At 36.0% G+C, this 24,761-nt stretch overlaps 9 protein-coding genes across 9 annotated transcripts; 2 read left to right on the forward strand and 7 right to left on the reverse strand.

Annotated features, from left to right (window-relative positions):
* Nucleotides 1-666: 666 nt before the first annotated feature.
* Nucleotides 667-1,917, forward strand: MONOS_8992 (uncharacterized protein; the record flags this gene model as incomplete). Its single annotated transcript, XM_067879448.1, has 3 exons — nucleotides 667-900; nucleotides 946-1,099; nucleotides 1,235-1,917. 3 exons carry the CDS (start codon nucleotides 667-669, stop codon nucleotides 1,915-1,917), a joined length of 1,071 nt encoding a protein of 356 aa, XP_067720179.1.
* Nucleotides 1,918-5,583: 3,666 nt separating this feature from the next.
* Nucleotides 5,584-5,885, forward strand: MONOS_8993 (uncharacterized protein; the record flags this gene model as incomplete). The annotated part of the gene is made up of 2 exons (XM_067879449.1): nucleotides 5,584-5,695; nucleotides 5,782-5,885. The coding sequence occupies 2 exons, from the start codon at nucleotides 5,584-5,586 to the stop codon at nucleotides 5,883-5,885; spliced, it is 216 nt and encodes a 71-aa protein (XP_067720180.1).
* Nucleotides 5,886-6,355: 470 nt separating this feature from the next.
* MONOS_8994 (uncharacterized protein) lies at nucleotides 6,356-7,598 on the reverse strand (the record flags this gene model as incomplete). The annotated part of the gene is made up of 3 exons (XM_067879450.1): nucleotides 6,356-6,420; nucleotides 6,645-7,191; nucleotides 7,248-7,598. 3 exons carry the CDS (start codon nucleotides 7,596-7,598, stop codon nucleotides 6,356-6,358), a joined length of 963 nt encoding a protein of 320 aa, XP_067720181.1.
* A 2,598-nt stretch (nucleotides 7,599-10,196) lies between these two features.
* MONOS_18224 (uncharacterized protein) lies at nucleotides 10,197-10,981 on the reverse strand (the record flags this gene model as incomplete). The annotated part of the gene is made up of 4 exons (XM_067871223.1): nucleotides 10,197-10,296; nucleotides 10,582-10,664; nucleotides 10,774-10,794; nucleotides 10,928-10,981. The coding sequence occupies 4 exons, from the start codon at nucleotides 10,979-10,981 to the stop codon at nucleotides 10,197-10,199; spliced, it is 258 nt and encodes an 85-aa protein (XP_067720182.1).
* Nucleotides 10,982-11,150: 169 nt separating this feature from the next.
* Nucleotides 11,151-11,938, reverse strand: MONOS_8995 (uncharacterized protein; the record flags this gene model as incomplete). Its single annotated transcript, XM_067879451.1, has 2 exons — nucleotides 11,151-11,420; nucleotides 11,765-11,938. The coding sequence occupies 2 exons, from the start codon at nucleotides 11,936-11,938 to the stop codon at nucleotides 11,151-11,153; spliced, it is 444 nt and encodes a 147-aa protein (XP_067720183.1).
* Nucleotides 11,939-14,425: 2,487 nt separating this feature from the next.
* MONOS_8996 (uncharacterized protein) lies at nucleotides 14,426-17,167 on the reverse strand (the record flags this gene model as incomplete). Its single annotated transcript, XM_067879452.1, has 1 exon — nucleotides 14,426-17,167. The coding sequence occupies one exon, from the start codon at nucleotides 17,165-17,167 to the stop codon at nucleotides 14,678-14,680; it is 2,490 nt and encodes an 829-aa protein (XP_067720184.1). The 3' UTR covers nucleotides 14,426-14,677.
* A 702-nt stretch (nucleotides 17,168-17,869) lies between these two features.
* On the reverse strand, nucleotides 17,870-18,736 carry MONOS_8997 (uncharacterized protein; the record flags this gene model as incomplete). Its single annotated transcript, XM_067879453.1, has 1 exon — nucleotides 17,870-18,736. The coding sequence occupies one exon, from the start codon at nucleotides 18,734-18,736 to the stop codon at nucleotides 17,870-17,872; it is 867 nt and encodes a 288-aa protein (XP_067720185.1).
* Nucleotides 18,737-19,223: 487 nt separating this feature from the next.
* MONOS_8998 (putative Reverse transcriptase (RNA-dependent DNA polymerase)) lies at nucleotides 19,224-22,039 on the reverse strand (the record flags this gene model as incomplete). The annotated part of the gene is made up of 3 exons (XM_067879454.1): nucleotides 19,224-20,625; nucleotides 21,462-21,755; nucleotides 21,807-22,039. The coding sequence occupies 3 exons, from the start codon at nucleotides 22,037-22,039 to the stop codon at nucleotides 19,224-19,226; spliced, it is 1,929 nt and encodes a 642-aa protein (XP_067720186.1).
* Nucleotides 22,040-22,949: 910 nt separating this feature from the next.
* MONOS_8999 (uncharacterized protein) lies at nucleotides 22,950-24,301 on the reverse strand (the record flags this gene model as incomplete). Its single annotated transcript, XM_067879455.1, has 4 exons — nucleotides 22,950-22,992; nucleotides 23,083-23,500; nucleotides 23,825-23,986; nucleotides 24,253-24,301. The coding sequence occupies 4 exons, from the start codon at nucleotides 24,299-24,301 to the stop codon at nucleotides 22,950-22,952; spliced, it is 672 nt and encodes a 223-aa protein (XP_067720187.1).
* Nucleotides 24,302-24,761: the final 460 nt, after the last annotated feature.

Consider the following 24,761-nt stretch of genomic DNA (forward strand, 5'->3'; position numbering starts at 1 on the left):
AATTGATAAATTTTGAATATCCCATTTTTTTATCCGACAAAAACATATGGATGATATTTTTTTTTTCCAAATTATTTAGATTTTTAATTACGGTTTTATCGTTCACTTAGAATATTAGATGATTTGAACAATTTTTTTTGTAGAGTGGGACTTTCACATCTGACCTCTTTTTTTTTCCCACCTTTTTTTTTGTGGAGCTAGCTTCTACTAAATACAAGCTTGTGGCCAACAAAAAATAACTGGAAATGTTTTGTGTTACAATTTTATCTTGTCCTTTTTTTTGTTGAATCAGTTTTTTCCCACAATTTCATATTTTGAAAGAATTTTTTGGATTTATATGTTTTCTACAGATAAAAATTAATTCATTTGGTAACAAACCTATTTTCTCATTGGTGTTGGGATAGTGGGGTTTAGCCCCTTCATTGAACTTCTGTATGGAATTGGAGGGTTTCATGGGGCATAAAACCTTCAGTTTGTCAAAAATGAATTTTTTTGAATTTTTTTCATTTCATTTCAATTAAAAAAATAAAAGATTATTATGATCTTAGAAATATTATTAAAAAAATGAAAATATCAACAGAAATAAAATTAAAAGAAGGTAAGAAAAAACTGCAGCGCGCAATGTCTTCGTGTAAGTACAGGAAGTATCACAGTCGGCTGGAGTGAATGGCTCACAACGTTGTTGATGGAGTTGTTCGCATGACGGATGCAATTAATTCCAAGGAATTCAGCCGCACAGGTATCAAAAATGCTGTGAGAGCTCTCAGAAAAGGAAGGCTGGTTGGAAAAATTGGCAGACCTGAGGCAGTCGTTGGAGAAAAGGAACAAAGAGTTTTGGATATTATTCACATTGAAGCAAAGTCTGGAACATGTTTAACTTTGAAAAAAACAAGAGAATTGGTTTGTTAAATTTTTATTAATATGTTTTAATCATTTGTTTTTCAGATAGAAAATGTTATAAACGACAACGATGATGAAGACGCACCATTTACTGAAGTTTCAATGTCTGCAACTTACGGCTTTGTCAAGCGTCATCCGGAGCTGATGACTGGAACGCCGAAGAATTTGGACATTAACAGACTGGCTGTTTCGTGCAGAAGTGTTTTAAAACCCTGGTATAAAACACTCGACGAGCTTCATGAAAAGTTCCATTATAATCCTGCTTTTATAATAAACATTGACGAATTTTCAACGCGCGTTCCTACAGATTCTAAATAGCTTGTTGTGCAAACAGCAGACACAAAAGCAGGTTTTACGAAAGAACCACCAAGAATGATTAATTCTTCATTCGTGGCAGCTGTTGCAGCGGACGGATATGCCTTTCCTTCTATCATTTTGTGGCCAAGCGTTAACTTGCCAGATGAGCTGAAATGCCTATTATCTCCAACGCTTGAGATATGGGCAAAAGGAAGCGGCTGGATGGATAACGAGTGTTTTAAAAGGCATGCTCTCACCGTTCTTCTACCTTCCATCATCGAAAGAAGAAAGCGCATATCACTTGAAAATAAACACATTTTTCCGCTTCTTGATTCTCATGCTTCTCGTGTGGATCCATCGATCTGGCGAGAATTCCAAAAACAACAAATCGATGCTTTTCCCTTCGTGCCACACAGCACACACCTCTGTCAACCACTGGACAGAGGAGTGTTTGCTGTGTTCAAATCTGAACTGACAAACAGATTTGAGGCTCCATCTTCCTCTTCATCTTTCTCCAAACGATCAGCAATTTCCGACGTTCTGCCTCAAGCCATCCACACTGCATTATTTCCTTATGTAATTCAGAAAGTTTTCGTCTGCAGTAGTGTTCTTCACAATTCTTCTGGTACAGTTCTTTTGATACTGCCCGAATCTTCAATTTTCCCTCTTCCATCCCGAAGTTATAGATACAACTTTTATGGAAAAGTGATAACTTACTAAAACTTTTTTGAGAAATATGAAAATCATTTGAATGTGAATATTGAAAGGAAAAATGAAATGGATGAAAAGGAGAAAGATGAAGTGAAGACTGTTGTGGATGAAAAGAAAAAAATAAAAAGAAGATTTCTTCATGTGAAAAACGATGATTCTGATGAAGAAAAGAAAGATAATGCATTAAATCGAGGGGAAGGAAAAAGGAAAGTTATCAGAAGTATTTATACAGATTTTGTTAACTTTTAATTATGTTGTTTTTTGAACTTTTCACATTTCTTTTTTTTGGGTCAGAATAAAGAAAAAGGGTCAGGATAAAACCTCAACCCAATTTAATATATAAAACTTATGCAGAAAATATTTTTTAACGAAAATTTTTTTTGACTTAGAGATCTCAATGTTTTTGAATTTTATTTTTTGATCATTAAATTGATGGTCTTTCCATGAATATAACATTCTGGAAGTTTTAAGCAACATCAACATTGCACACCATATCCTTTTTATTATATTTATAACTTTTCACATTTCCCACGTTTCTTTTTCACTTGTTTTCTCATTTCATCGACTTTCCGATAAAAAGCAATTTTTTAAAAGAATGATGAATTGAAAAAAAATAAAGAGGAAATCCTTAATTTGTGTTTAAATGTTTATCATATGGAACACAAAAAAGCCTTGCAAATTTGATCTTAAATCGAAAAATGAAAAATATCAATTTTTGTTGTTTTGATTTTTTTAACAAATCATATTTATTCAGAAAAAAATTATGTGAGAGTCCAATAATACGTTGAGTTCGAAATGAAATATAGCTAATTTAATTCAAAATTTGTTTCTTATCCAATCAAAAACTTCATTTTATCGAAAAGCGGATGAAATGAGAAAACAAGTGAAAAAGAAACGTGGGAAATGTGAAAAGTTATAAATATAATAAAAAGGATATGGTGTGCAATGTTGATGTTGCTTAAAACTTCCAGAATGTTATATTCATGGAAAGACCATCAATTTAATGATCAAAAAATAAAATTCAAAAACATTGAGATCTCTAAGTCAAAAAAAATTTTCGTTAAAAAATATTTGCTGCATAAGTTAAATATATAAAAATAAACACTTCCAGTTATTTTTCGTTGGCTTCAAGCTAGTTTTAAGTAATAGCCAGCACCACAAAAAAAGAGTGGGGGTAAAATAGAGGTCAGAGGAAAAAGGATAACCCATTTTTTTTGTTTTGACGTTTTTGATTTTTTTTTATATGAAACGAAATCTATCTCAAAAATTTGTAATTTTTCAGAAAAATTGAAAATAAGGAAGTTATTTTCAGTTTCACCAATAAATTTCAAGTTTTAAAAAATTGTGGGAAGATCTTCAATTTTCTCTAAAAAATTGTGGCATTCTCAAATTTAAGTTTATTTATCAAAAAAATTATTATTTATGTTTTGTACAATTTTCAGAACATTTAACAACAAATAATGTGAAATATATCATTTTTCGTATTTATGTGACAATCATAAATATTAAAAATATTATATTTTCTAAATACGATTATTGAAATTTTTCTATGAACAATAAATGACTGCCATTATTCAAAACATTTCAAAATTTCAAAGGAGAAAAAAAATTTGAAAATGTTTTGTGATTTTCATTGCCTGTAAAACAATGAACGCAATCATTGAAAACAATCATTAATAAATCGAAGCAGTTCCTTCAATGAAACAAATGACATTCTATGTGTCTAAATTTTTTTGAAAAGTTCCATTTGTTTAATTTTCTAAAAAATAAAAAATTTCATATTTTGATCAAATTTCTGTTTCCACTAACGTAACTTCACCATGATAGAAGTTAAAACTTGATAATGCTATAATAGACTTTTCTGTGAAATTTCGTGAGTGGGAACAGAAATTTGATCGAAATGTGAAATTTTTATTCTATTTGAAAATTTAACAAAAGGAACTTTTCAAAAAAATTTTGACATGTCTTTTAATGTTTGAAAAATAGACAAAAACCGATGATTGAGTTGAATAAAGCGGCATTGTTGTCCGATTCATGAAGTGGGTTTCCTTTAAACCATAACAAATTTGAGCCGAAAATGAACAGATCATATCCATTGAAATGATTATCCACTGGATAAAGAAGAAAAGAAGCAAATATTCACAAGCGATTTACTGATTAATTGGTTCTTTCTGAATAAATGTCTTTCTTCATCTGTTATATCTATTCACCTTGCAATAAAATCACTGTGTTTGGATCGTATGGTCGTTTGAATAATCTGAGCTAAATGTGAAAATTTGTTCAAAGTCTTATTATACAAAATGTTGATTATAAAGGAAATACAACTAATTTTTGAATCGATCTGTCAGTAATAAGACACATGATTCAGGATTTGGAGCTTTTCACAGACAAGAAACAAAATAAAACAATACGTAGTTTTGTTTAACATTTTTTTCCATGGAGAACGAGCACACAAACCTTTTGCCCTTAGATTTTATTGAAATCAACTTTATCCATCACTTCTCAAATTCACCAAAATCAACTAGGGTGATTTATAAACCCGAATATTTTCATAAACCCGGTTATTTTTTTTGTTCGTTGAAACAGAATAAATACAACATAAAAATATAAAAAGCAAACATTTATTTATTTATTTAACAATTTTATGACAGTACTAGAATTTTTTTGTTTCAATTTTTGTTTTTGATGAAGATCTGAGGAATTTTTAATTTATTTTCGATCATTTGTTTTGCTTGTTTTAAGCCAACTCTCATTTTTTGTTTATTTTTAATTCCAATGTCATAAAACATGCATATTGACCTTTAATAATTCCAAATGTTCTATGTTTTTATCTTTTTTTTCGATTGTTTTTCACATTTCATCATTTTTGTCAAAAAATATGAATAAATGAAAATTATGAACTGTAAAATATTTTTAACATATTAAAAATGATATGCATGAAAAGAAAAAGGTTTGCATAAAGCATTCACCAAGTTAAAATTTTATGAAATGTTGTTGTTTTCATAGCACACATCTAATATTGAAAATGATAAAAATGTTCATTTTGCGTTCATTTTTATTTAAAATGACTAATTATTAAGATAACCAATGCATTATTATCTTATCTATACGTTATTGTAACATATAAATGTTTATGTCATATAAAAGCATAGATATTTTCATTTTTTCATATTTTTTGTCAAAAATGATGAAATGTCAAAAATATTCGAAAAAAAAGATAAAAACATAAAACATTTCGAATAATAAAACTTCATTGCGCATGTTTTATGACCTTTTAATTAAAAACAAACAAAAAATGAGAGTTGGCTTAAAACAAGCAAAACAAATGATCGAAAATAAATTAAAAATTCCTCAGATCTTCATCAAAAACAAAAATTGAAACAAAAAAATTCTAGTACTGTCATAAAATTGTTAAATAAATAAATAAATGTTTGCTTTTTATATTTTTATGTTGTATTTATTCTGTTTCAACGAACAAAAAAAATAACCGGGTTTATGAAAATATTCGGGTTTATAAATCACCCTAGATATAATTTGAAATTTCATATTTTGCAATATGAAAAGGTTCTGAAACGACTTTCACATTTTTTTGCAGATGCTGAACACAGATTAGCCTTGCCATTCCGAAGACAAAGAAGCGAAGATAAGAAAGTTACTTGAGTATTTGATCAGTGCATGCCTCTGTCACCACGTGCGCTGCAGACACTGTATGGATATGCTGTGGCGCTTTCGGCCACACTTTCAGTTTCGCAGGTGAAACCACATCTTTCACTTGTAGTGTTGGTGGGTTCATTGTAAAGGAGAAAGTGGATCTTAGCATCGAACGGCGTGAACGGGTTATGTTAGATCTACGATTTGTTTAATACTTCTAAGTTTCAACCATCCACTGCCCAACTGGTGTTCCGATCCGCGCAGTCGAGGAGTGTGACGGTGACGACGGAAGACGAATTGATAATATGAGGAGTTGCAGAGAATGAAGTGTGGAAGATTGAGGAGATGGTGGTGGAATTGGAAAGGAAAATTCTGGAATTGAGTCAGAAACCCAATGCAGAGGTGAAGGAGCTGATGGAGCAGGTGTTGCAGGGGGACATTGGCGGGGGCAGGGAAGGCGGGGCTAGAAGAAAGAGGTTAGAGGGAGTGATGTAGCTAGGAGAATGAGCAGAAGATGAGGCGAAGAAAAGAAGAAGAAAAGGAAGATCACAAATGATGAAATGAAGACAGATGCAGTGTGAATGTTTGAATGAGGGAGGGAGAGTGTGTGGGTGATGTCGAAGTGGAAGATGAGAATGAGAAGATTGAATGAAATGAACGAAGAACACACAATTTTTGTTGAATATTCTTCAGATTCAACTGAAAATATTGCTTCAGAACGAAATCTTTTCTCTTTTCTCTTCTCTTCGCTTCTTATTTGTTTTTTCACGTGCTCGTTTTCTTTTGTCTTTCTTCTTCAAATTTTCTTCTTTTCTGAGTTGAGATGAGATGAGATGAATGGAGATGCATGGAATATTCCATCTACAGATACATTAAATATTCAAAAGTGTTTTTTGATAATTTACGATAATCATTTTCGTTTAGAAAAGAAATGAATCCATCAAGACTTTCAATGATATCTTCATATCCTTCTTCCTCCATCCTTTCGAATATCTTTCTTTTCAACACTTTTCTTTTTGCTTCTTCCATTTCATCTTTATTCTTTTCTTTCAATCTTTCTGAAATCTTCAAAAATAATTCCAAACATAAGAATATCATTCCGTCATCCAACGTTGGCCACTGAATCCTCTCCAAAACAACATCAATTGCTCCGCTTTTCAACAAGTCATCAATTTTCACAACTTTATTTCCTGCTGCTCTTTTCAAGGAAGATATGCACTGATTGCGAAATCCTCCGTAATTTTCCTTTGCTGCTCGAAATACCCGAACAATTCTGCTTAAAATCTCAACAAATTCTTCATTCCGCAATCGACAACAGAGAAAATAAATCTTCAATGTTACGATCCATCTCATCAAAGCAATTTCTTCTTTCGCTTCTCTTCTTCTTTTTCCATTTTCCTCTTCTTTCTTCTTCCAATCCACATTTCTTGTGAGCTCTTCCAGTTCTCTTGCTGCTTCTCTTCCAAAATGCAGCTCATTCACAATCACTTCATTCAAGCTTTTATCATTGTCCAATCTGTAAATCAAAAAACCCCAAGCAGACTGATAGGCAAGTCGTGTCAGATTGTGATGTTCCTGATGATATTGGATTATCTCTTTGATTTCATTCAAATACAGTTCTTTTGGCACTTCCTAATAAAAATCGGAAAAAATCAATAACTTCAAAAATGAAATAGAAATAAACATACACTTAATACAATATTGCTCAAAGCCAGCAAAGCCAATTCAACTTCTTTGAGAATTTCCTCGTCTTCATCTTTCTTTAATGAAACTTTCAAAAGACATGGTACACAAATTAAAGTCAACTCATCAGGAATGCCTTTGGAAAGCAAAAGACAGCATTCGCAAAGATCTGCCAGTAGCTTTTCGTTCTTTTCTTCATTTTTCTCTTCTTCATTAACAATCATTTTCTTAAATCTTCCTCTTAGTAAAGAACTTTTAAAAGCATAACTAAACCATTCAAAAAGAACTTTGCAATATCCAACGCGCTTCAATAACAACAATGCATTTTCCATTGACATTTTCTTTTCTTCAATCATCTTGTATATTTCATTGAACAGTTTTATTGTGAAAATTGATCCAAATTCTTCTTCATCCATTTCATTAATCAATCCATTCAACTCTTCAATTTTCTGTTTCTGTTCAACTTCTCTGCAACGTTCAAGCTCATCGAATAATTCTGCAAACAAGTTTCAAAATACAAAAATTTTTGTTCAAAAGTGTTTGATCCAAATAAATGAGCAAACTTGAAAACTGCTCGGTTTTGGTCATAGCCTGAACTCCTTTTTCACATTTATCATCATTTGGCAAACTCATCCTGCTTGTTATAAAAATTTTCAAAAAGAGGAGCAAAGCTTGGCAAATAACAAAATAATACACAAATCCACACATCGTTTATAATCTCGCAAAATAAAAACGATCGCAATACAAACCGTTTTATATTTGTTATATAAAAAGAAGTGTTAAAGAAGTTGCGAAGAAGCCTCAAGGATTGGCTGTATAAGTCCAGAAATGTGAATTCTTTGTTTCTTTTTGATCGAACCAACAAAAAATTTTAGTGAAGAAAAAGATAAAGATTTTCTGTTTTCGTTTTGTAAATTGAGTTTGTTTTTTATTGGTTTGAAATTGGGTATGCTAATTGCACACAAAAAGAGATTTCTGGATAAAAGAAAAAGAAAATCAACAATCAAATTTCATCAAAGAAAAGGCTTTTTCGACAATTGACAAACAATGTTCAGATTGAAAATAATGAAAACAAATAATTGCATGCTCAATGAATTTCATTTGATTATTTTCTTGTTTTTCAATTTTAAGTTTTATTTCAAGATGACCCATCAGATTTGTGAAAGAAATAAACCAAAAATCAAAAAAGAATTGTCGATTCAATTCGAAAATCAGTCAAACAGCAGAATGAAATGGAAGAATTATTTTTCAGCGAAATGACTAAATTTTGAAAATTCTTGAAGGTCCATTTCCAACATCAAGCATGGCAGGACAAATAATTGGTGGAACAGCTTCAATGAATGAAAAAGACATTTTTCTTTTTGTTTTCATCATATGCTTTGTGAAATCAAAAATCCATATGACTTGGATTGAATGGAGATCAGATGAGAAATGTCGTGAAGGCAGCTGTGCAATGAGAAGCATCCAGGAAGCACAACAATTCAACAACACCTTCAATTGTTCATCAAAAACCAAGAAGAAAGGAATCGGAAAATTCAGCTGCTTCATCAAAAGAATGAAGAGAGCAGAAGGGAATTCGGATTCATTGTCCGAATTCCTTCCTTTTGCACACACTTTTCTCTTTTTTGGAGCAAAATAAAAATTCGTCATTGTACTTCAATGGCTGATGAGAATGAATTGACAGCCCTTTTTGAATCTCTTTTCAATCCTTCCTTTTTTCTCTTTTTTCCTCAACAAACAGCACACTCAGTGAAAGAAGAAACACCTGTCTTTTCACTCATTTCTCATCTGACACTCTCAGAATATTTCATCTTCTGCATTGCCTTCTCTGCAAAGAACAGCTCTTGTCAAATCAACATCCTCTTTTGCAGTTGCTGAACATGCTGAAATGACACATGTGTAGCCACAGCTTCTTCAATGGTGATTGAAAGAATGTTGAATATGCTTTGGACGAAACAAAAGAAAGAAATCTCTCAGATATGTTTTTTGAATTCTGTTTGAATTGGTGATGATTCAATGAAGGATTTCTCCTCATCATCAACTTCTTTTCTGATTCAATCTTTCTTTTTCTTCTTCTCCTTTTCAAACAATCTTCCTCATCGCTTCTTCTTTCTTCATTTGTATTTCTTGAAACAAATTGGCCGATTTATTTACTGGATTCTGTTGCCTTCCTCGTTGGATTTTTCAAATTATTCGAAGAAGAAGAAGAGGAAGAAGCCGAAGCTGAAGAAGAAGAAGAAGAAGATGATGATGACAAAGAGGAAAAAGAAGAAAACAATGAAGATGAAAGAGGACGAGAATGTGAGTGTGCATTTGAGAGGAAAAGAGGCGTGGATGGCTGTGTCTGTTTCGTGAAATGAAAGAAGGAGAAGGAAAAAGAAGGAGAGGAAGAAGAAGAGACTATTTAAGCAGTACGAAACACAGCCGCTTCCGCCGTTGCTAAAGAGGCAGTGGAGAATGCATGTCTGGTTGCACTGATGAAGTCATCGGTGTTGGAAAAGAAGAAGAAGAGGAAGAGGAAGAAGAAGAAGACGATGATGAAGAGGAAGAAGATGATGGAGGAGGAAGAATAGAACACAAATAGAAGGATTTTTGTGGTGGAGATGAAGGAGGAGGAGGAGATGAAGAAGAAGAGGAAGAAGGAGAAGGAGAAGAAATGGGAGAAGGAGAAGGAGAGCGAGAAGGAGAAAACGAAGAAGAAGAGAAAAAATTTGAATAAAACAAAGATAAAGAAGATGAAGAAGATGAAGAAAGCACGCCAGGCTGTGTGAAGAAGAGGCCAATGGAGAGGAAGAGGAAGAGGAAGAAGAAGAAGATGATGATGAAGGAGAGGACGAAGGGGAGTTTTGAATGCCGACTGGACTCTGAGGAGAGGAAGCTGGTCTGCGCGGAGAAGATGCAGTCAGCAGCATCACAGAGGCAACAAAGGTAACAGCAAGAGCTCTGGAGTTTGTTCAAAATTCAGTCTTCTCCATCAGCTCTGTCTCCAACGCTGACAGAAACGCTGGGAAGCGGTCGTGGCAGATACCTGTTGCCCATGCTTCACGGAAGAAGCTGATTGGATTAAGAAAAAAAAAATAAGAAAGAAAAAAGAAAGAAAAGAAAAAGAAAAAGAAAAAGAAAAAGAAAAAGAAAAAGAAAAAGAAAAAGAAAAAGAAAAAGAAAAAGAAAAAAAAGAAAGAAAGAAAGAAAAATTTTTTGAAGAAAAGTCGATAAATCACATAGAAATTCGCATAATTGTTTGACATTTGAATGTGAAAAAGATAAAAACAGATAAATAACACACATGATACATGCAAAAACAATGAAGATAATAAAAACATAGGTAAAATAGCAAACCTTCTCAAGTCAGGAATTGCACCTTTATCACTTCTTGAACAGAACGAAACATGTTGGCGATTGTTTGTGTTAGTCCAAACAGACTGGTAAGATTTGGTGTCTCAATGATTTCTATGGTGATGTTGTTCATACAGGCATTTCAATGCAGGTTGTCAATTAGCACATTCACAAAATGAATGTTGAAATCAATACATAAATCCCTGTCAAGAATGTCTGTTCACAGGTAAAAAAGAAAGTTCAAAGTCAAAAGTTTTGAAATTTAGTAAGAATATGAAATAAAAACAAAAGTTAATATAATAAAAATAATAATATTTCTTTGTTTCATCAAAAGAAAATCAACGCAAACATTTGTACAAATGTTCCCCATCACCAACATTGATCCGCCTGAAATTCTGTTCATTTATCTCACTGAGCTCAGAATATCCTCCACCTTTCACTATCTTCACTTTCCTAAAACACCCTATCTTTAAAAATCTAGTCAATTTTGTTTGCAATAAGCTAATTTTCCCCAAAGATAGACGTTTTCATTTACAAGTCTCAAAAAGCTTGCCACATTGGGTGAGTCCAACTTAGCCTCTTTGACTGCTTCCTTGTCCTGTGTTATAAACTGTGTCTTCTTTTCGATCGTAATCCTCTTTGACCGTATGATATTCTTCTTCGCCTGCGTATCTGCCCCATTCGACACAAACAGCTAAGAATCCAACGCAGACAAATTGATCCCACCGATGTTTCCATTTCCCCTCTTCTTCTGCTGCTTCCGCCACATTCGTCAGGATCTGCTCTGTGTTGTCGCAAAATTCCAACCCCACAAAGCTTTCCACACTCTCTTCTATTGTATCCTTCCAGACAATGCGAAAAACAGCGCAGGTTAGAGAACTTTGCAAGGGGGGTACGCACCTAAAATGAGCTTGTCATTCGTCGTATCAAATTTCTCATCGACAGTGAGTCTGTCGTTTTAAACAATCGAGTTCTCATTCAGCGCATGAAACAGGTTCTTGTGCACATCCAACTCCACACAGGAAATATACAATGAGCGCTCAATATTCACAGACGGAATCTTCTTCGTCTGCTCTCGACTCTTAAGCTTCCTGAGCAAATCCATTTCGTGATGAAGGCAGAACGAACGAGGCGTGGCAAGCGCAAACAAAGAGACGTCGCAATAAACATGCTAAGTGTTCCACACATGTTGTGAGCATTGGAAGTTGTCTATCTTATTCTCTTCCGCATCTGCTCCATCGCTCCCATCAAACCTCCTTTGCTCCACAAGCACTGCAAGCGCACCTTCCTCTCCTTCTCTTCCCGGATTATCGATCCTTTGTCCTATTTTCTTCATCTTCATCTTCTTCTTCAGCAGCATTATGATTGCCAGATCTCGTCAATTTCTTCTTTTTCGTTCTTTTAAAATTGAACCAACTTCGGCTGAATACATTTTGTGACTGTTCAAGAAGGAAGATCCATCTGTTTAATTTGCATTTGCTTCTGATATTGCTGCGCAACTTCTATTGCTCTCAAACTTGCTCCCATTCTGCTCGAGCTGCCCTATGAAGATGACAATCCACCAAAAGTTAAATCACTTCCCCCTCCTTCTCCTTCATCTCTTCTTCTCGAAAGCAAACCATCCTCCATCTTCTTCAGCTCTTCCATGTTGCATCCATTGCTAAATGTTCAGTTGAATATCTTTTCTTCCTTTTTCCGCTAGTCTTCTTCTTCTGAGTTGATATCTTCTTTACCATTCGTGTTGGTTTGTTGTAGAAATTCTTCAAAGCTGAAATACACTTAGCATTCTTTTTCTTCTTCTTTTTCATTAAAAATCTCTCTTTCTATTGCTCCTTCCTCCTCCTTCTCTCTCTTTCCTCGCATTCATCGATGCAAAATGCTCCACTTTCATCTCCTCAAAATCTGCCACTTTCTCTTAATCAAATGCATTGAATGTAATAAAATCAGCTCTGGAGATGAGATTCGATTCAACTTTTTGTTTTTTCAGCCGAGCGTTTCGTGAGCTGCATGGTTGTTTGCTTGTTTGAGTACAAAATGTCCGTAAAGGAACACGTCATCTTTCAGAACATGAAGCAGAGTTGGCAAATAAAATGAGAGAATGAAGGAAGAGAGAAGGAAGAGAGAAGGAAGAGAGAAGGAATAATGAAAGAAGAGCGATGATTTATGAGAACCATTTTGTGTGTGCTCTGATCGCATGCATCTGACGCAAATGAGAAGAGTTGAGGTATCTTAATCGCCAGGTCGTTTTGTTAGAGATTGCTCTGGAAGAGATAAGCTTGTGACAGAGAAGATGCAGAAATATAGAAAGAAGAAGAAGGTTGAATTCTTATTAAAAAACACAAATTTTGCTGAAGAAAAAGAAGAAGTGTTCGAATGTATTAAATTTCAAAAAAAATATAAAATAAAAATATCCCTCTTTCGCCCTTCTTTTGTGAATTGCGGAATTATTTTTTGTCGGCGAGGCAAAGAAGAAAGTTATTTCTTAATTGATAAAAGAAGAAGAAGAAGAAGAAGAAGAAAAGAAGAAGAATTATTCGAAAGAGAAGAAGAAGAAGAAGAAAGACTTATCCGCCTGTTGCAGTTGGCAGCAGATATGACAAAGTCGCTTTGTTGCCATCGCCCGCAACAACTGTAGCAAAACAGCCCAATCCTAAATCAGAAGCCGAACAGAGCCTCAAAACATACAGAACTTTGCCAGCAGAAGTCGAAATACTGTTGATGGAGACGGGCAGAAGATAATTCCCAACTCAAATTGCTGTATAACTGCCCATGGCAACGAAACGCCAAGCTTTAGACTCTCCCTTGTAGCAGCTCGGTGAAGGTTGAAGAACGGTAACAGCTGCAGGGTGCTTCACTAATCTTGCCATTCTTGCAGGAACACAGGCCTAGACTGATGCTTTTGTCACAAATCATTCTTTTTTTCATTTAAGCACGAATTTTTGGAAAGTCTTGCTTCTCTGCGCATATTCCACAAAACATACATGCATCTTTCCAACGGCAGCAGCAGCTGTTTTACTCCCATTGATGTCCCTGATCTCCACTCTCATTGTTTTGCATTGTTCTCTAAGTTTTTATTCGCAATAAATATCCTTCCCTCGATATTGCCTGCCACTTTCCTTGCCAAAAAAGCTTCTCCTTTGCCTTAGGCTTCAAAATTCTATATAATTTTGCAGATTTTGTCCTTCACAGAATTCCATCCATAAATCTTCATTTAATAAAACATCAGTTGAATTTGTTTTCACCTCTTGTTCCAAATAAAAATCATATATCTTGCGTAACTTCATTTATTTCCAAATTGCTATACAATAATCTGCTCCGTTCTCAACGTATTGCTCCACAAAGCGGGGATTGGCCATTTCAACAATAACTCACATTCCTGCACTTTGGAGAGGATACAGATGGAAATATCTTCACAACATATAGAACTATAAAAATCACATACATTATGTCTTTTTGTGTAATTGATGAAATTGGTGTGTTCCCCTTGGCCATCCAATTACCAAAAATCATCAGATAGAATTCCAAAAATATTGCATAACCACCATTTCTTGTTGCCTCCACAGGAAATAATATTTCAAATTCTATAGGTCATGCTCCCTCACGGATTTCTCATTCTGTGAATGGAATATTCCGTTTTTTCAAATCTGATGATCATTGAATCTATAACAAAAACTTGAAGTAATTTTTTCAATAAATGAGTTATTTTGTTGTGAATTCCAAAAAAGTGGAATGTTCATTGAATTGAATGTTATATTATTTGTTGAAAAATTGATCGAAATAAAAGAATTCAATAAAAAAAATTTTTTTTTACATTATTAGATGTTCCTTTTGATAAGTTATTAAAGCATACCAAAAAAAGTTAAAATGGCATGTTGACAATTAAAAATCAACTGAATTGAACGAAAAAATGTTGATGGTGAATTATAATTGGTGTGTGAAATGAAACAAATCTTTGAATTACATTTCAACAAATAATCACACTTTCAATGCGATTAATGAGGGACAAAAGATTCGAAAAATTCTATGATATTCACAAATATATGCTTTATGAAACAAAAAATAAAGTTAAATTGCTCTGAAAGAATTGGAAATCTCAATTCTACTCCTGGGTGCTCATTTCTTGTTCTTTGCTTCCCTCGTTGTCTCCATCTTTGTTGCTTTTGGCTTTCTTTTTCTTGACAATCACAAAAGCAACCACAATCACAACAACTGCAACAACTACAACTACAACAACTATAGGCACAACAATGGATATTATCATCCTTCTTTTCTTTTCTTTTTGCTTTCTGTTTTGCTCAGCGATTCGATCTTGTCTCACTTTCACGTACTTCTCATACACATCTCCTGGCTCAGATTTCGTGTCTTTTGCTCCCACAATCCACCCAGCTGTTGAATTGTCATAATCATTCGCAAACTCAAATGCATCTTCTTGTTTGCAGAACTCATCAAAATCTGAGGCAACAATGAATATTGATCTTGCTGTTGAATTCGCTGTGTTTGAGCTGTCGATCTTCAGGTTGTTTGCTGAAGGGAGTTTCAGATTCGATATCGTCTTTGGCATTTCAATCATTATTGCTCCTGATTTCCCCTTTGGTGCGGTGCATGACTTGAATGTGCATTTGCTGTTTCTTCCAATTGCCACTGTTGATTCTTCTGAGAACAAAACGATCTGCAGTCCAGCTGTATCTCCTTCCTCCGAATTTGAATCTTTGATATTCAATCCTTCAATGTCAATTTTCCGAGCTGTTTCTTCGAAATCCGAAATAAAAATTGCAGGACCGTGTGAAATTTTCACATTGCTGATCACTACTCCATTCAAAGATACTTCCCTAATTCTATCAAAATAAAACGGACATGAAGAAAACGAAACTGTATTACTGTTATCTGTGCATGTGACAGTGTTCATAGCGACTTTTCCCCCCCAAACGCTCACGAGACTGCCAACAACGAAATCATCTTCATTATCATTTGTTGTCATTTCATATGGTGATTGTGAGCTAACCCTGACAAACCTGCAATTGCTGATCGTGAGTGACGAAGACAAATCATTTCCAAAAATTAAAGAATCCCATTTGTTCTCAGACGTGGGAAAATTGAATGCCAAATACTTGAATTCCACCTCTTTTTCACATGTGAATAAATCATATGATCCTCTTACATCACAATTAACAGTTGCTTCCACATTTCCATTTCCGTCACTGCTAACTCCTTCGATGATTATCCCACGGCTCTTGCTAAATGTAATTACTTCAGCTTCAAGTGGATCGTCGGATTTTAATATTGCAATTCTAAATGTATCTTCTCTTGCGATCATTCCCAACAATTCGTTGGCCTCCTTCAAACTGAAAATTGGTCTTTCTGAGCTTTCACCATTCCCAGTACCTCCAGACTTCACATAAATCTTTGAAGCATCTTGCGATGGAGGCAGTAATGGATCTAAATACTTGGATACAAAATCAATTTCTTCGTAGTTATTTTCTACAATTCCAACAACATTCCACATATTTCTGCTTCGTGTGTAATTAGCTGCAAAACTCTTCTTCATTGCATCTGCTATTTCTTCGAATAATGAATCATCAGCCATCTCCAAATATATTCCAATATTCCTTTTTGACTCGCCTTCTCCAGCTGTGCATCTGTCAAATATCAGATCCGTTCCGTCTTCGGGCCAGTTAAGTTGACTTGCTGATTCAATTGCAAGCGTTCGTAGATATATTCCTCCAGAACCTTTATTATTCTTGCAACTGCAAGATGAAAAAATGGTGACGCCTTCATCTCCAACGGTAAATGTGCTTTCGCCATTTTTGAAGCAAACATACAATGATCCGTAACGAAATGCTTCGCATTCAATAAAATTGCTTCCATTCAATGTGACATCACATTTATTGTTACATGTGATCTGAATAACAGATAACGCACTTGTCTCAACTTTCTTCAAAGTTATATTTGACAATATCACTGTTTGAGTGTCGATGGTACGAAACAGTTCGTTCTCCGATGTTAATGCATTTGAATCATCCGCGCACTCAACTGAGTCCAATGTTAATGATCCTCCAGATGAGTACACAAGATAAATATCAGTTTGACATCCTTCAACTTCTGGTCGAATAAATCTGCAGTTGCTTATTGATAGCTTTGCACCCGATCCACTTATCAAATCAAGCGATAAATACTCTTGGCTTTCATTTCTCAAAGTTGTTGGGAAGTGAAACGCCAAGTATTTGAATTCCGCATCACAATAGCAATTAAATAGATTTCTTCCAGGATGAAGGTTGCAGTCTATTGCCACTTCAGCATTTCCACTTCCATCGCCATTCACTCCTTCAATCGTAATTTTTTGTTTATTGCTAAATTCAACAACTTTTGCAATTAACGGATCTGAGTCGTAGACTATTTTCATGTGGCATGCGCTGTCATTGGTCAGCAGATTATATGCATCCATCAATGATGGCTTTTCCTTCCTAATCTCCAATCCGCTGTTTTCATCTTTCCCGCTTTGCTTTACAAACACTGTTGTTATTGATTCAGATGGCTCTTCTTGAGTGTAAGTCGATGCCAAAATTTGGAAAAGAATAAATCCCAAAAACATTCTTAAAAGCACTTTTCAATAATACACTATATTGATCAATGTTTATATAACTTTGAAATTGATCAGAGAAATAGTTTTAGAATCTCTTTTCAAAGAATAATACTATTTAAGCAACGAATAAATAAGAAATAATATGACATAATTATTCAAAGCAAACTTATTTTATACAACAAATGTCAAATCAATGAAAAAACAAATATATGAAATATTATTTGTTTGTTAATAACGTTTTTTTCTTAAACAAAAAATGTGTTGAAGTCAATGTTCCAAAAATAAATAAATCTATTGTTTTTTCATTGAGTCAGGGCATGACCTTCGATCATGGAATCTTGCTTATTAACCCCAAAACTTATTCAAAAATAATCAAACTTGGTACAAAATTTTTTTTAAAAAAAGAAAGTGTTTCATCAATTCCTTCTCTTGTTTGAGAGACGCCACAATCTATGGGTCAGTCGCTCATTTGTGTGTTTTGGTGAATTGGATAAAAACCACTTTGCGCTTATAAAACCAAAAGGCGCAAAGAGAAGGAACTGCAAAAAACACGAACAGTTTTGAAAACAGAACTTCAAAGTGTGGGAGTGAAAACGGTGGTGGGCAAAGAGAAGGAATTGATTCTCCACTTTCTTTTTTAATTAAAGTGCATAGGCACCTTAATTATCAAGAAAGTGTTTCATCAATTCCTTCTCTTTTTGAGAGAATCAATTAGTTGGATGATGAAGCCATTATTACAACCACAGTGTGCGTCTTCTTTGTGTTGTTGCTCTCTTCCTCCTTTTTTGCTTGTGATCTTGTTCGAATAATGAATTGTTCTCCGAGTGACTTCTGTTCCTCCATCTCCTCATCAGGCTCATCCACTCTGGAAGGGAATTCAACAGTATCTTTAGCTTCTTCCTCACTCAAACATGGATTCATCAGGCGCTTCTTGTCCCTCAGTTCCATCCCAGATTCCATTGCTCGTCTATCATTTTTGTTCCTCTGGTCTCTTTCTGGACTGGCGTACGCATTGCCACCATCTTCGGCACACGGATTGTTTGCTAACTCTTCACTGGGAACATTCATAGTTGAGGCAATCACTTTCCCCAAGGTTGAAGCAAGATTGGCCTTCACATAATGCTTCACTAAAGTGTCTGTTCTAGGGGAAAGACGGGCGAACTTCGCAATCTGAGTTGGTGGAATTCCAGACATCGTTAGCGTTGAAAGTGTTGCAGCCTTTATTGAATAAGGAGTAAAATGGCTTGGAATTCCTGCTTCCTTCAACGTCTCCTTTGCCAATCGTCTAATACCTTCCACTGTAAGAGGATGAAAAGTTTCGGTATTTAAAAACAATTTATTTCCATCTGGTTTTCTTTTCTTTATCTCTTCCCACAAAACTTGAATGGCCGAAGCTGGGCAAATTGAAGGGTTTTCATTTAAAAAAGGAACTGCAATCTCTGTTCGATTAAGCGATGTTTTTAGCCTTGTGTCTCGATATATTCCTTCATGCTCGAATCTTGATCTTTCCATATCTACTCTTTCCAACTCTGAAAACCTGCACGCAGTGAATAGCATGGTGAGCACAATGGATTTCATTGTCAGATGTTTGAAACTCAAGCTTTGATTTTCTCCAAGATAAGAAAAGAATGTCAGAATGGTCTTCGGATTCCAAATTTCTTGGACCTTCTTTTTTCTTGTCCTCTCTGTTCTTCTAAACCCTCTAAACAATATTTTTATTATCGGAATATCCCCTAAATTTGTGTTGTAAACCAAGCTTGTGAAAAATGAAACTGCTGAGCGGACGAGCTGCAAACATGACAGCTTCATTCCATTGTCTCTAAGTGTAATAAATATACTGGAACATCGAGCTGCCCACTCGTGAATATCCTCTTGAATTATGCCCATATCACTCTTTTCCCACTGTTCTCCAAAGTGTGCGAAGCCGAATAAATATCCATCCCACGTCGACTGAGTAATTCCCGATATGCACTCCTCTGCCAATGAAAATGGGAAAGATCTTTCTTCCAAAGCCCTTCTCCACCAGCTCTCGCCTTTAACTCTGTGGATTGATCAATATGACTCTTTACTTGCCTGGAGGAAGACATGCACCTGTGCTTGCCATTGATGGACCCTTACTCAGTACTGTTCTCAGACTCCTCCATTCGAATGTCCGATGAGGCGTCTTCTCCAATAGCACATCCCAGTTCTGCACCTTCCAGTTCGGCAGGAGTAATACTACTGGTACTCTCTCCTTCTGTGCCTTCCGAATCGTCATTGGTATCAGGGGAACTGGGGGGTGTGCCAGAAAGCACTCGTTCTTCCATGGATATGCTAGACCGTCTTCTCCCAATGGGCTTCCAATTCCGCACCAACGATCGACCTTGTGGTTGTGTTGAGCTGCAAAGGCGTCCAGCGTTGGAGTAACTTGAAGAACAGACAAGATTTCTTTGAGATCGCTGTCTGCAATGCTGAAGTCTCCTGCTCTTTCCAGGCGGGACAAAGCATCGGCTCTTGTGTTTCGCAATCCGGGGAGATGTACTGCTCTCAGGACTATTTTCAGTTTCTCCTTCAATGTCCATATCCTTTTGAGTGTTTGACAGAGATTCCTTCCTGCATTCCATCTGTTCACGTTGAAAACAACTGCTGAGTTGTCTGAACGAAGTTGCAACTGTGAAATCCGATTCTCTGCTAGGATTTGTGCAAAATGTGTTAGGGCAAGTTCCACAGCTTTAAGTTCTCTGAAGTTGGATGATTGGTTTTTCACCGCGAATGGAAAACGAATGTGACAATCGAGTGATATTCTGTTTAGTCTGAGGGTTGCTCCCCAGGAGCTTTCTGATGCATCTGTGGTTAGCACTGCTTCTGGAATAAACACTGGAGTTAGTCTGCGTCTGGGGTTCTTCATCAACATCCCTCTCAATTTTCTTATCTGCAGGAGGATTGACGCATTCAGCTTCATCATTCCATCCCATCCGCCTGTCGTTACTCCTTTCTGCAACAATTTGGAGATGGATTGGAGGTGTAAAGATGCGTCTGAAAGAACGAAGCGCGTTGCACTGAGCTTTCCCACGAATGATGCGAAATCCTTCACTTTGACGGTCTTGGCTCTTATGCACCTTCTCTCCCACTTGTGACACAGCTCTCGCACTGCCTTTCTTCTTTCCTTTGTTAGACACACATCGAAGCTGGTTGTATTCCATTCGAATCCAAGGAAGCTGAACTGCGAACTCGGTATGAGGTTGCATTTCTTTTTGTTTATCAGAAGGCCAAGGCTTTCTAGAAACGAGATGATTTCCTGAATTATTTTCTTCAAGACTTCTTGATCTTGATGCAGAAAAAGAAGATCGTCCAAATAGGCAACGACTCTGACATCCAATCTTCTTCTTATCTCCGCTGTCACCTTCCTCATTATATGTGTGAACAGGCGCGGTGCATCTACAAAGCCGAAAGGCATGCCTTTGAAGGAGTAGTCTTTTCCCATGAATCTGAAAGCAAGATAGGGAATTAGTTCTCTTGAAACTGGAATTAAATAATAAGCTTGTTCTAAGTCTAGGGATACTGCGTAATCTTTCCGTCTTATTAGTCGTTCTACTGTTTTTTCTCCGTCGCACTTGAAATGTGTTCTCTTCACTTCTGCGTTTAGTTTCCGACAATCGAGAATCTGTCTCCAGCTGCCTGACTTCTTTTGAATGAGAAATACATTGTTTCTGTGTTTGACCTCCCTCTGCTCCATTGGGATAACAACTTCTGCTCGTAACTGTTCTTCTAATATTTTCTTGAATTCCTCGATCTTTTATTGGTTGAGAAGACACGCTCCATCTCTGAACTGGGCTCTGCTGAGAGCTTTCCTGGACTGCTTGCTTTTCCACATAGCCTGCACTCCATTGCTTATCAATTTCTCTCCTCCGATTCGCTTCCATGCTGAGAGAAACAAAGCGGTTCTCCCTCCAATGTGCCTCCTCTGCTCTGTTTCCTTGTGAACTGGACCTAAAATTGTTGACGCACCCCTGGTCTCCTGCTCCAACTGCTCTGGTTCCTCCTTCTTCCGAATTGCTGTCTTCTTGTGGGGGCTGAGGACCGGGGGTATCTCCGAAAAAACCGTGTATTTGTGTGAGAAATGGGATAACAAAATCTTCTTTGAAGTGTTCCTGGTTGTTCTCTAACAGGAGCTAGAACACGTGTAATAGGAAGTGCTGGTCTCTGGAAGCCTCTCTCTAGCTTGGCTTCCTGCCTTGTTTCTTTGAGAATCAGTTCCTGTCTCTCTGTGAGAATTCCTGTAGAAGCGTCAGTGCTCATCGCTGTGGCAGCCCTGAAACCAAACCTGCCTTGAATTCGAACCGTTCGTGCCTCTTGAAGAGCCCTGGTAATCATTATCAAGATGTCAGCAAGCCTTTGTTTTGCACCTTCACTTGAAGTCGGAATCTCGGCTAAACCTATGTGCGCAGCTTTTATCGCCTGGAAAAGAAAAATCTCCACCTTGAACCCCGCCTGATCTAATGCGTCGTTAATCCAGTTTTCTGTTCTCTTGGCAGTGGGCGGTTCAAGCGATAACAACGGGCTAAAATCCTGTGTCTTGTACTCCTCAACAACATCTTGAACGGATCTTTGGGAAATCCTTAGATCAAAAATTGAAATATTCGGCATTTGTCCGAAAATGTCCTCAAACTCCTGACAAATAAGTTGCGATATGTCTAAGAAATCATCATTCTCCTTTCTGTCAGCTGAAGGGGTCAACTCCTGTGCTAAACCTTCCGATGAAGAAGGTGAAAAAACTGAAGAGGAAGAAAAGATGTTAGGTTGTGACAAGGTCCCTGGTTGGCTTTGCGCCCCACTGTGCTGCATTGCAGAATCAGCCGACGGCGTAAGTCCAACAATCGGAGGGAATTGCGAAGCAGACATCATTGATCAAATGTGGTGACTGACCCATAGATTGTGGCGTCTCTCAAACAAGAGAAGGAATTGATGAAACACTTTCTTGATAATTAACGTGCTTATGCACTTTAATTATGAAAAAACCATGTTTTGTTCCTAACTTATTCTGCATTAATAGCACAATGAATCCAACATTAAAAGACGATAAATGAAATTGAAAAGATTTCTGGAATAATTTTTTATTTAATTTTTGTGAATATGGGAGATTTTTTTTGATATCATAAAAAATAACGAAGTTTGATCATAATAATTTTTCATTAAGGGTGGGGTTTATTAGAAAATTTATACAAATATTTACATTAAAATATTGTTTTTATATATTATCATTATTAATTATTAGTTGTTTTTAATTTGTTTCCAATTTATTTTATTACAAATATCTTTAAATAAAAATAATTTTGAAAAAAAAACTCGAAAATTCAATAAACGTTAAAAAACATAAGTTATCTTGTTTATAAAACATAAAAACAATAATAACAATACGTAATCAATCAATTTTTTAAATAAAAATTAGTTTATTATGTTATTGCAAAGAAATTTTTAAAATTAATTTTGAAGATCTTAAAACATTTGTTGAATTTATCAATTCACATTAACACTCACTCAAAAATTTAATAGTAACATAAGACACTCATCAAGCTATCAACTGTTTGTTGATAAGTTTGTTTGAAAACAAATAATCTAGGAATTATTTAATTATTATCTAAATATCAAACAAAGTTTAAGATAAATAAAGAAAATATTAAAAAATGAAAAGAAATTCGTCAATTTTTGCTTTTTCCACTAAAAAAGCTTCTATCGCACGAACATCTTCATTTTATCTTCCTCTCTTCGTTTCTCCTCTGATTCTCTCTATCTCCTTCTCATCAATTATATGTCATCCAGTTATCTGCCTCCTTTGATGCTCTGTTTTTGTCTGCCTGTTCGTTTTGAGAACAGATTGGTTAAAAACCAGTTTCACATGAAAGGATAAGAACGACAAAATGGTGCATGAATATAAAGCGCTAAACCATTGTTCCAGTATCTTTGTCGCGCCCCTTTCTCCGTATCGCTTCTGCATCCCATTCCGTGAAACTAGCATACCTCTGATCGCTTTCCCTTTGCTCGCTGGCTCTGCTCTCGTTGTCATTAGCCCATCCGCCCTGGCTGGCAAGGCTGCCTTGAGGTGGCTTCCATAGACATCAGAAAAGTCTTCGCTTTGGACTCTGCCTGCGTCACCTTTCACCGTGCTCACCAGATATTCGTTAACCAGCACACTGGCTTCTCTTTCCATCAGTGCGGCTCCCCGCTTTCCTCCGCGCTTCTCTCTCCACAGTCGTCCACCACATCTCCCCTTCCATCGGCAACATCCTCTGGATCTGATGCTCCTCCTTCTTTGAAGCCCTAACCTCCCTTGCAGACATCCGATCCGAGTTCGTACAGTAGAGTCTTATTCTTGTTTTTTTAAACATTATCAGTTGGCTACAGATGCATTTCTCAATGGCGATACCATCCTTAAAGTTATTCCTCCCCTATTCCCCACTTCGCATCCCTCCTCTTTTCTCTTTCTTTTCATCCATTCCTTCTTCCTTCTTTCCTTTTCTCTCATCCTCCTTGCCCAGATCTCATCCTCTCTGATTTCCAGTGCTTTCATTCCTTTCTCAGTTAACCTCAGCTACTGAGGTTATTTCTGTTTACGATACAAAATCCCCACTTCTTCATAGCACACAAGCTTCTCTATGTCCCATCCATCAACAGGCAGCAGCAACACACTGTCTTCCATAGTGCTTCTCCGTACGAAAGTCTCAACACAGCAGACCCAGTGGTGGAGAAGAGAAGGAAGTGTGAAATGGAGCGAGCACTGTTTTTCTTGAAGAACAGAAGAAGAAGAGGAAGATGAAGAAAACGAAGAAGAAGAAGAATATATAACTGAGTCTGAATGTGGAGACGATGTCGAAATAGTCAGTTGTATTTATACTGAAGAAGATGGAAATTCTTTTCTATCTGGTTTCGAAGAGGCTTTTGATGAGAAGTGATGATACCATTTGGCTGATTTTCTGCATCATCTTCGTTTTCCTCGTGTGCGGTTTCAGGAGAACTGTGAGTTGTTGCATTTTTGGCTTCATTTTCTCTTTTTTTCTTTTCTTTAACATTTCCTTTCTCAGATTTCTTTTTTAAAGATATTGAATAAGAGAGCAAACTTGACGAAGATGGAGAGGAAGAGGAAGAAGCAGCGGAAGAAGTTGACATCAAAGAAGAAGGTGATTGAGACGAGTTCCGGTTCTAACTTGCTTCCGGCTTCCTCTTTTGTTTGTTGAATTCAGCTGCATTTTGCGAGAGAGATGAGAGTAGATATGTAATAGAGATCGGTTTGAGGGTGTGGCTGCATGCTTCTTGTGTATCCTTGCACGTGGTTAGCTGCAATAAAGAAATTGTTTGATGACAGATGTATTTTGAGAGGCTGAAGAAGAAGATGAAATAGAAGAAGTTGAAGAAGAAGGTGATGATGATGATGCAGTTGGTACAGCTGTTGAATGAAGAGATATGGCCGACACTGATGATCTGTGTTTTGAATGAGATGACTTTGAGGAATGAGTTTGTAAAAAATGCAATGAAGAGAAGGAAGAAGCAAACGTATTCGGAGATGGTAAAGAAGGATGCGGAACATCAGCTTCACTACAATTAACAGAAGAAATTAAAGAAGAAATCG

Source organism: Monocercomonoides exilis, assembly GCF_001643675.1.
Source record: "Monocercomonoides exilis strain PA203 chromosome Unknown scaffold55-566112, whole genome shotgun sequence".
Taxonomy (NCBI): domain Eukaryota; phylum Preaxostyla; order Oxymonadida; family Polymastigidae; genus Monocercomonoides; species Monocercomonoides exilis.